This window comes from Cystoisospora suis (assembly GCF_002600585.1).
Source record: "Cystoisospora suis strain Wien I chromosome Unknown contig_554, whole genome shotgun sequence".
Lineage (NCBI taxonomy): Eukaryota > Apicomplexa > Conoidasida > Eucoccidiorida > Sarcocystidae > Cystoisospora > Cystoisospora suis.
Genome location: NW_027153355.1, coordinates 30,812 through 41,441, shown reverse-complemented (window position 1 = coordinate 41,441; position 10,630 = coordinate 30,812). Strand labels below are relative to the sequence as shown.

The window sequence follows — 10,630 nt, the reverse complement described above, 5'->3', positions numbered from 1 at the left end:
CCCTGTCCGGCAATGCTGCTGCCACCCTGTCCGGCAATGCTGCTGCCACCCTGTCCGGCAATGCTGCCGCCGCCCTACCCGACTCTGGCGGAAGGTTTTTCGATTCTGCCGGGAAGCTTTTCGACCCTGCCGGGACGCTTCCCCTCCTTCCTCTTTTCTTGTGTCCTCTGTCCTTTCTACAGGGTCCGTCTCTCGCTGTCCGGTCTTGCAGCCTTTGGCCGGCTTCATAAGTCATCATTTCCTTTTTTTCAGGGTGTCCCTCCCCAGTCCCCTCTCTCTTCCGCTCTCCATACTCTAAGCAACGCTGTGCCAAAGTAATATCTTCAACGTACAACTGACGGTGAAAGCCGTTGAGATCTAACCACTCCTGTTGCAGCTTCATCTTTGATGCGTTACTGTAGAAGCCATGGATGGTCTTTCTCCCTAGGCCCTTCTGTTGACATACGGGAACTGAAAAACGCGCACCACGGTCAATACGGCAGCAGCTTTCTCTCTCTCTCGTGTCCTGTGTTCCGGCAGTGACGCTGAGAGGAGTCGGATACGAGCCATCGCTGTCGTCCTCTTCGATACCCGACGAGCTGTCGACACCCTCCAAGCCGTTCCTCCCCATACTGTGTCTCAAAAGCTGTCGTATGTGCGAGTAAAATGTATGAGCTGCAGACCAGCTGCAGAAAAAAATGGCACAAAATGAGTTTCTGTTCAACACTCCGCTCGCTCCTCTCGACTTCACCTCCGCCTTCCAACCACTGCTCCTTCTGACAGAAGTTTGACAAGAAAACTGGCAACCACAGCCTGAGCCTGAGGAGACCGGGGACACCACAAGAAGACAGAGCGGGCAAATTCTCGATGGAGGAAGTGTCCTGTCCGCGAGCGCGCCCGACTACCAAGTGTCTAGTTTTGCACTTGGTGTCTCAATACGAGGTTGCTCACTGTGCAGGTAGGAGCCATTCTAGTGCTATATTGATCCTTGCCCCGCGTGCTCCTGAGCAGCGTGAGCTTTTCACCCCGGGGAATGACGAGCTCTACTCTCTCAACATGAAACTGGGACCTCCGCTCCCTTCTTGCTAAATGTGTGGAAAGTAGTTCACTCCTCTACATGGACAGTCCATTCCACAAGACCTGTCACACCATCAGCTGGTACGATGTCACCGCTGTCGGCACCCCCTGACGAGGTGGCTATTTGATTGCAGAGGGCAGGGGAAGTACACAAGCTGAGGGTGAGAGGCAAGGACGACCTCTCGAACCATCCAAACGACCAAGAGACGAAGAGACTTGTTCCCTTTGTATTTCTATGTAGTATCATGCTTATCTTCACACCTGAGCAGATAACAAACCTCCAAGCAGAGACGATTCTGTCCAACCACCGGCTCGCCGTCAACCACCTTGAATAAACTTCGTATTAGTTCAGATGGTCAACCCGATCCGGCAGTTTAAGAGTAGACTCCCTTTCATGGAGTGAAGGATGCGCTACAGTAACAGTCCTTACGGAGTCGAAACAGAACAGTTCACGGCGATCCAGTCGCCGAACAGAACCTCATTGTTGGTCAGGAGGAGGTTTGTATTCAAGAGAAGTAGTCGAACAGTAATAATATATAAAAGCCAAACCACGAAGCCAGGCAGGAGTCCCCTGTAATGATTTAACTGAATCCACATCTCAGTACACACTTCTACGGTCCTACGTGTTCGGGCGATGCAAATATAGAAGCTAACGGTACTAAGACGTAAGAAACTGCGTTAACTCAATGGAACACTGCTTCTGAAGCACTGGCTCTGTTCCGCGGATCATTACTGGTGGTATTGCTTCATCCGTCAGGTAGTCTGTCTACAAACATTTGTCTCCTGTCTACTGTCTCCCGTGTCTAGCCACGTATGGACCTGAGAAGTGACTTTACTCTCTTTATCTTCGGCGAAAGCAGAAGATCTCACTCAGTTGTGAACTCCATGATCAGGAGTCAAGCCCACATCACATGCCTACACCAACCAGCCGTCCCGTCACTGTCCTCTCGCCATCGCGCGAATGGTGTGCAACTTGGTGGCGTGGTGGTAGGCCACACGCATGTAGAGAGAAAAGGGAAGACGGTCTCCACAACGGAAAAGTCCAATAAGAAACAAGTCCGGGGGTAGAGAAAAAAAAGGGACTAATTCTCCGGGTTGTGGATACCCGCCCAAGTGCTTCATCTCTACTGTGCCGCTCTGTAGTGTTTTTTGAGCGGCCCAGCGTAGTCACGAAAGCGTCCGAGGGCGTCAAATAAAATGACAAGAAATAGGCAAAGGTGAGAGACATCGAAAACTGCGGGGACTACATAATGACAAAAAGACTGCATCTCCTACGCCGGCTGAATCAGCTTGGCGAAGCCAAAATCTTCATAGAGATTTCTAGAGACGACCCGTGAGGAGCCACAGTTTCTCAATACGCGGCTCCCGGGAGGCCGGTGGTCCTTCGCTCGTACAGTTGCCGTTGTGATGGTGACACCGTGAGTCCGTCACACGCAACGCCACAGAAATGGATGCCTCGAGAGGCCAGGGGCATACAGTTCGTTGGGTCCAGGTGATGTGCCGTTAGGAACCTGGTGGGAGCGCACGTAATAGACCAAAGTGCAGTCTCGAGGTGGAACGCCAGGTCGCCCGTGAGAGACAAGCTTGTCTGCCAGTCGCAACGTGCCAGCCCTAGCCACTACAGCTGTGGCCCTGCCCGGCCGTCGCTGACAGCCTGTCGATGGCATTAGCAGGGAGCGCAAGTGTGCCGACTATGAGACCGGAATCGGAGAAAACAGGAGGGCGGCGATGGCCACCGTTGGAGGCGAAAAGAAATTTTTCTTTCTCCTTTGTGAAGGAAGGGCAAGTCAACAGACAGATTGCATTTGGAAAAGAGACGTACGATTGGACTGCCGTCGGGCTGAATGCCCTTTTCCTCCATAAAGTGGTAGAGAGGTGTTGGGGTCATCTCCAATCGTGCCGGCTGTCTGCAAAAGCTTCTACTGTCTGTTGTTTTTTTTAGAACTCCGCCGTTTGCCGTTGTGCGGTCCTAGTGACTTTCTCGGCCGAGTCAGTTAGAGGCACATCAGGGGGCACCGTTCAAGGAGACAGCGGCTGCAACCTGCCAGCGGAACTGCGTACTCGGCTGCTTCGTTCACCGTGACGTGTCCTTGTGAGTAGTGCCACACTTGTGTCTTACCCGGAGACAGTCTACCGCATGACAACCAGGTAGAAAGCAGAATACCACGACTGCCAGCGGATGGGGCTCTCGTGCACTCCGACAGCTGCCACAGCGGGGTAACAACAGAGAGAGGTCAGCGGGCAATAGTAGAACCAACTGCCAGTTTCGGGTGTCCATGGATGGGAAAGAAGATTTTCTCGCCGTTGTGCCTGAGTCATCAAGAAAGATTATCAGACACCGGTGAGAACCCGACGTCGAGTCACCGAGAGTGTGCACTATATGTGTCCTGGCGGGTACAAGCACGTGCTCTCGGTGCCCTTGGATGCACTGCGGCTTCAGACAGTGGGACATAAGTCCACGGTTTAGAGAGCGACGGCATTCTCTAGGGAAAATTTCGGTTCCTTCCTGTCAGCAGCTGATTATCAAGACCGCCGCACCCTGAGTGTGGATTTAACCGTACAACTCACGGGGCGAGCGGCTCGTCCCTTGCCGGTGTAGCTCAGTCGGTAGNNGTTCGAGCCCCGTCGTCGGCTTTGTATGGGTTTGTTCTTTTGTGGTTGGACTGCCCATGCAGGTCTTCAAAATCTACCTGGCCGTTGACTGTGCAACACACTCCTACATGGCAGCAGTGCAAGCTGAGTGACGAAAGACATTCTCCAAGTTCGCTCGCCACATGAAAAAGAAAACCTTAATTGGCCAGAAGTCTTTGAGGCAGCCGAAGAGCGTACCACTTCCGGAATAAGGTTTCCGCAAGGGGACGCACGCAAGATCCCCAGGTAAGGAAAGCGAACTGAGGTACCTGTACTCGTCCGCTTCTCGTGCGCTTGCGACAAACTAACAAGAACTTTGTCTACTTTTCCCGCGCCAAAGCAGAAAGAGATATTTCCATGCTCCGGTCATGAATCAGACCGGCATTGCAGCCTGGGTCCAAAGGTTTCAGCGACCGGTGTCTACTCTTCCATGTCATTGTTGTCCACCCTCTACGATGAAATGTTCGGTACATAGTGTGTCATGGGCTGCTTTGAGCATTAGAATTTCTCCCGAACTGGTCAGCATCGCTCCCTCGGCGTTCCTGTTGACAGCCTTCACCAAGCAGCAGCACGGCGGCCCGTCCTTGGTCCAGCTGCTGTCGACCGGACGGCGCATTTCTTCACCTGAACAATGGCTACGGAGGGAAGGTTTACGAACCATCGGAGCAAAAAATTCTGTTACTTCTCTAGCCAAGAACGATCACCTTGCGGCACACAGATTCAGGAGGGGCAACCTCATCGCTTGGTATCCTTTTGTTGGATCATCGCCTTTTGTCCCCGTAGAAGAGTGGCAAGTGGCGTCGGTACACTCGCAAAAAGGCAGTATTATATCGTCTCTGCGGCAAGTTCGGCGGGCCCCGTTTACCTCCACTGTTTCCGAGTGGACCCGCTCTTCTGCGTCCGAGATTTCCCAGTGTCTTCGGGCTCCCACATTCACCAGCAACGACGGACACTGCGATGCGCAGAACTCTGTTGCACAGCCCGGCACCGAAACACAGCCGCGCATGCCCAGCCTCTGTGACTATGCATCGAAACTCGCAGCATCATCTACATGAGTCAGAGACGCACGGTCTCCCGGCAGCTTATCATCGCCCTAAAGCAGCAAGCTTCGAAATCCTAAGAGGTAGAAGTTGAAGTGTTTGTTCGCACTGAACGAGGGGCAACAGAACAGAGGCACACGGACACCAGTGTAGGGTAGGTAACAGAAGAAACGAACAGCAAGGGAACATTGAAGTGAAGTGCAATGAAGATGCGTCCGGCCTGATCTCTTCACACTGGGGAAGAAGCAGAGCAAATACTCGCAACGTGCGAGAAAGCGGCGACCGTAGGGTCTTGCCCGAGCACTTGCTGGCCTTTCTTAGCTGTATGTTTCATTCCTGGACCCCTTACTGCCTGCCCTTTCTTCTTCCACACAAGGTACCTTGTGCCCCCGATGCGGACACATGTGTAGAAAAAGCAATCCTGTACACAGTGGTGTATCTATCTCTGGCTCATCAGTTACTCAACATAAGGAGTCCCTTTCTTGTTAATAACAGTGCAGTTCTGTTTCACTCCAACCAGAGGAGAACCCGCGGCGCACATACACGTAAGCACATGTACACATCTCTGGGGGCGTTCTGGCCTGTATCCTCTTTATACACAGAAGAGAACAAGATGTGGAAGAACGAAGACGCGCACATATCTGCATCTCGGACGGCCTTTTATTTCGTGTCTATATGCACTTGGATGTTGGCATTCATTTATCCACTGGTAAGGTAAAGAGCGAAGGGAGAAAGAGCCAGAAGAAAACGCGCATGCATCCGTCAACAAAAAGGAGTGAGACGATTCTTGGCCCTTCGCCATATGAAAGATCAGACTCTCTCTTTCGTTTGCTCCCGTCGGGTGATGCATAACAAAAAAGGGATGAGGGCTTACCAATTCTAGGTGACATCGCAGAGGAGAAGCAAATGACGATGACGGGCCTTCTTCTTTTGCGAGTTCAGCGAGAAAGCCGTGCATCCATTCATATTCCTTTCGGATGGGAAAAAACACAAGAAAAAGAGACAGGCACTTCGGCGCACCGGTCGACCGGAAGGGGGATAATTTACATTTACAAAGCGAGGTTGAACTAGCATGTGTTTCTTCTCTAAGATGTTACCTAGAATTGGTGAGCCTTCAGCCCTTTTTTGTTACCTATTCGGCATTTAGGTGAGATCCAACTATAAGGTGGTAGTGGCGTAGGTAGATAGGATCAGCTCACTTTGAGAGCTTTCACCATGAACTGAATCATCTCGTCCTTAGTCGTTCCCATCCTTGTCAGCATCTTTGCCCGGGCTATCCGAGCTGCCAGATAAACAGCTCTTAGTTCTTCTGGCACATCAACATCCTCATTCTTCTCTCCTCCGGCCTTCTTCTCTGCTTGGTCGCTTATCTTGTCTTTTGTGAAGTTATCACTTTGTGACCGCGAGTGAGGCAGTTCTGCGGACGGCGGCTGCAACACAAACAGAGACATAGGAGGAAGAGACAGGAGAAAGGACAAAGAAACCTCGATATCTCGCTTCCTGGTTCTATATCGCTTCTTCATCTCCACTCCTTTTCCTCATGCTTCTGATGCTGCGGTGGGAAACTCGGCTTTCTACGGTGCATGTGAATGATTGTTGACCGGCGCGAACTGACTATGCAAGAATGTGGAACAGGATGAATAAAAACTGGACGTATAGGTGGTTACAGTACGTCTGGTAACTGGCGTGCATGAACCATGTATGTATGTATGAATGTGTATGTGATTATGAGTATGTGTGAATATGTATGTATGTCTAATGTATGAATAAAGACGCACGTAAAGAAATGGAATCAGCTATAGGCTGACTCAGCTGGTGGTAGTGCCTCTCTGAGTGCCGCGTAGGGGCAAAGGTGAGTTCCAGGAATTATCTGTCTTCTCCCCTCTTAATGCCACTCTGATTCCTCACTCGTCACATTACGGCAGCACCAAGGGAAAATACTGGGACACCATGCAGCCATCTTGTCAGGTTACATCTCCTGACATGTCACCTGGCACGTCCGACCCTGACACATCGGACCGCTGTTCTCATGCCTTCTTTCCAATGCAGAGGTCAGCGTAGTTTCTTCGTTCCTTTCCATTACTCCCCCCGTGCATTATTGGGCGACGTCCCTGTCGCCGCTTGCGGCGTGTGTGCCTGCCGGTCCGGCGTCCGCACCTCACGTTGCTCTATCGTCTTAGACGTATTCGTGAAAATGTATCTACTTATGTATGTAAGTATGTATAAGTATGTTTATACGTAGTGTCTGTCGGTGGTGCGTACAGTGTGTAAATAGAACATCCACAGACATGAACACATGTGTAGAGACGACTGCTGCCGTGTACCGTAACTCATCTGCATCACGAACATGTCTAACCGGAAGCTTGGCATCCACAGCTCATACAGTACTTCTGTGTGTAGCTGAAGATACCTGCAAGGGTGATTGTGTACATACATCACCAAGTATGAAAAAACGACATAGGGCACCTAGACAGGTGGAGGTGAGAGTACCTTGCGAAAGGAATCAAGAAATGCGGTGAAAAACAGAACGCTCTTCGCCGCTATCCCGTGAAGTTTCGGACTCTTCCACATTCCTACAGCCCCCGACATCAACCACAGGAAAACTCACATCGAAAGTAGGCATTCAACAGAAATAGTATGAGTGACCCCTTCGTAGTATCAGCAGTAACAGGACGTGCAGAAATTCCTGTAGGGATGTACATGTAATCTGCACGTCTGATACTACACGCATGTATGCATGCATGCATACATTTATACACGTTTCACTATGAACATATATCTGTGACGATGCACGCTCTGCGCACTGGTTATGAAAGAGGAGGAGTAGCAAAAAGCCAAGAAGCTCAGAGTATGAAAAAGTGGTAGGTATCTTAATTATGAATCAACATTTTCTCTCTCCTCTCCAAATTCACTAGGCTCTATGAGAGTGGCTCGGCCTTCTTTCGGTTATATTTATGTAGGTAAGAGCGAAGCACTCAGTAGACACTTCACACTGAAAACGAGTCCCTTTATGAAATAACCACAGACAAAGATACAGAGAATAGTATACGCGCCAAAGCTTCCACCTTCCCCATACACACATCAAAGCTTCATGCCTACCAACACACATTCCTCGCCGTATCTCTGCTCGTTCCAGGAAGAGGGGATCTCCACGGACGAAGACGTCCTGGACAACCGTCAGCTTTGAAAGAAGGAAGAGAGAGAAGTCTTAAGGTATACGCCGCTAAGTCTAAATACTCAGTATTTATATGTCATGAAAAACTAGGCGTTTCATCAAAGAAAGCGAGGCACACGGTATGGGTGGCGTTTGTTTGTCTTCAATAGAGTGAACGACAAGTAACTGCTGACTTCACTCTTACTTATGATTTCCTCGTTCTGAACGACAAGCGGGTCGAGTTCAGGGGCATCTACACGGAGCGGAGCAAACGCAGAAAACAGACGTGTGTTACTAACAAAGAAAACTAACACGAATCACTCGGAGGGCAAAACGGCTCTCGCTCAGTTGGCATTTGTTCGATGGCTTCGAACTGCTGCAGACGTATCTGTACGGAGGCGACGCATGAAAGAACACATATATCCATATATATAAGAATATGTGTACATGTTCCAGGAGTACTGAACGAAAGCTTGGCAGCTGTAGGCGTGCTTTGAGGAGAAAGATGTGGAGGAGAACCGCCTTGCTTGCGCACTGTGTCTTTGTGGAGGGAGGAGAAGTAAATGGGCGGAAGTTTATGCATGTGCGGGTCCGAATGATGCTGCGTAGTAAGAGTCTCTTGAGATCGAGCTGCAGCTGTACAGAAGGAGTCTCGCCGGCAAGAGCAGCTACGTGGTTCTACGAGGAATCGGAATACGATTGCAACCCACGAGATCGCTCAAGGATTCCATCAAAGAGAGCATGTCGGGGTGTCCATACACCAGGCAAAGGTACGACAGCGACCCGTCAGTGCACAGATGCCTCTTATGCCAGCTTTCCTGAAGGTACCTAGACATCTAGATGTGTACGTGCATCATCAAGGGTAATATACACGCTACACAAAAATGAAGGTATTCACACATGCATGTCAAGGTCCGCAACTCGACGTATGTGTGCAACTCAAAACGTTTTTCTCGCCTACCGCTACACTGACGTTTTCACTCTGAAACAAACTATCCGGATGTCTCTTCAGATCCACTTCTTCACGGAGATACTGATGCTTACGACTAGATGCGAAAGTGAAACCAGTAGTGAAGATAAAACACAAGAGGAGGAGACATGCAACCGAAAAGGCTGTGTCTCCGCTGGCGACATACATGGAGACACAGAGACCGCGGCGGCCGGTACAAATACAAGGGTTATTTGATGCGTGAAGAAAAAGGGAATAACTAGGTCCAGCTGTGTTGTCGATCCGCGATAAATATGGACACAGGTATACTTCGCATATGTCTGTGCGTTCTAACAGATACATATGGACAGAGCGATGATATCACGACTGAAGAGAAAGCTACCTTCAGAGACGTCGAAATTCTTTTGTATGTCCCCCGTCCACTTGAGTCTGTACAGCTCTTTATAAGTCTCGCCAAGTTCGAACTGCATTTGTCTCCTGAAGAAGAAACAAGCACAAAATTTTAGATCACATAATAGATAGACCGAGCAAGAAGACTAGACGGAGTCGGAGCTCGGGTACTGAGGAACCTGTCACAAGTTGGTGGGGAGACAGCAGACGTACACGTTGAAAAATAGAAGTGAGCTTCCATTTCGTATTCCGAAGAGTTACATTCAATATAATACATCTGCATGACTGCACATGCATCTTGAAAGGCCTATGAGTTGAGAATGATGGATATTGATGGAGTCAAACCGCCGCCTACGGACAACATACAGGTATCCTTACGCGAGAAGTTTACATCACATAGAAATGAACTACGGGATAGAGGACGTAGGCCAATGAGTAGAGCTAGAGAGTATTCTTGCATAGAGTGCTTTAGACTGAGAACCGTTTAACCTCGGTAAAGCTGTCGGGCGCGTTCGTCTATGCAAAATGTGAGCTGTACATTATAGAGTAACACAGACGTTCAATAGCTACATCTCCATCTAGACAAAGGGCGGACCAGAGGAGAAAGAAGGTCGTAAGCAGAAACAACGCAACCCTGAGACAGCTTGTTAAGTAAAGCTCTTGTCTCGGCAGAGCGTCAGGTAACAGAACAGATACAATACGCCAGCCGTCAGTACACACCGGTACAGAGAGCGACTACAACTCCCCGCCCCCGCTCAAACAAGCCACCCGCAAACCCCCACGCAGTTCCTCCTATTCCACTGTGGGAATACCTGGACAGAGAGGTGAAGCCTTCCGACAGGACCACTCTGTTGAAAGACACGGGGTTTTCGCATCTCAATATATCCGTCAGAAACAGAAGAGCATCAGTGACCTATGGGTGGACCCTCACAGTCTCGTCGATTCTTCATGCAGCGACAAGAAAGGCACGAACCGAAGACATGTGTCCAGTGAGTAGATGATACATGAGATCGTCTGTAGGTGCGTATAAAGGAAAAGAGAAGAGAACTCACACAAGGTCAAGGTAGTGCTGAGGATTGAGTTCATCCACAAGAGACGAGAGAAGATTTGCTCGGCGAGTATGCATCGCTATGTACCGTTTGAGATCATCCTCGAAAAAACTGATCTCCCTGTTAGCGAAGAAGAGAAACGAAGACCAACGAGAGGTGAAGAATTCTATGAGGGAGTGGAGGATTGTACAGGAGCTAAGAAACTTTGAGTATCCTGNNCACGGCAAGAGAAACACGAAGAGGAATCTTAGGAAAGATGCTTGTAAAGGGCATTTGAAAGGCGTCATCACGGCGGTAAGACGGTGTGCGTAGAAAAAAGCGAAAGAATGAAGATGAGGAGAGAAGAGGTCCCAAAGAAGAA

General features: G+C 49.8%; 2 protein-coding genes across 2 annotated transcripts in view; both read right to left on the bottom strand.

Moving 5' to 3' along the window:
• CSUI_001403 (uncharacterized protein) lies at positions 1-2,540 on the bottom strand (the record flags this gene model as incomplete). Its single annotated transcript, XM_068061609.1, has 2 exons — positions 1,927-2,540; positions 1-798 (listed from the first exon to the last, which is right to left on the bottom strand). A coding segment is annotated over exon 2 (610 nt), but the record flags the coding sequence as incomplete, so codon positions are not given.
• A 1,312-nt stretch (positions 2,541-3,852) lies between these two features.
• CSUI_001402 (kbp-like protein) overlaps positions 3,853-10,630 on the bottom strand; it is a 15,534-nt gene continuing 8,756 nt past the window's right edge. Inside the window, exons 8-14 of the mRNA XM_068061608.1 lie at positions 10,273-10,389; positions 9,213-9,307; positions 8,087-8,134; positions 7,218-7,300; positions 5,927-6,157; positions 5,602-5,697; positions 3,853-4,835 (exon numbers count right to left, since the gene is read on the bottom strand). Of these exons, the coding sequence (XP_067926417.1) occupies positions 4,773-4,835; positions 5,602-5,697; positions 5,927-6,157; positions 7,218-7,300; positions 8,087-8,134; positions 9,213-9,307; positions 10,273-10,389 (733 nt within the window). The 3' untranslated portion in view covers positions 3,853-4,772. The remainder of the gene's footprint in view (positions 4,836-5,601; positions 5,698-5,926; positions 6,158-7,217; positions 7,301-8,086; positions 8,135-9,212; positions 9,308-10,272; positions 10,390-10,630) is intronic.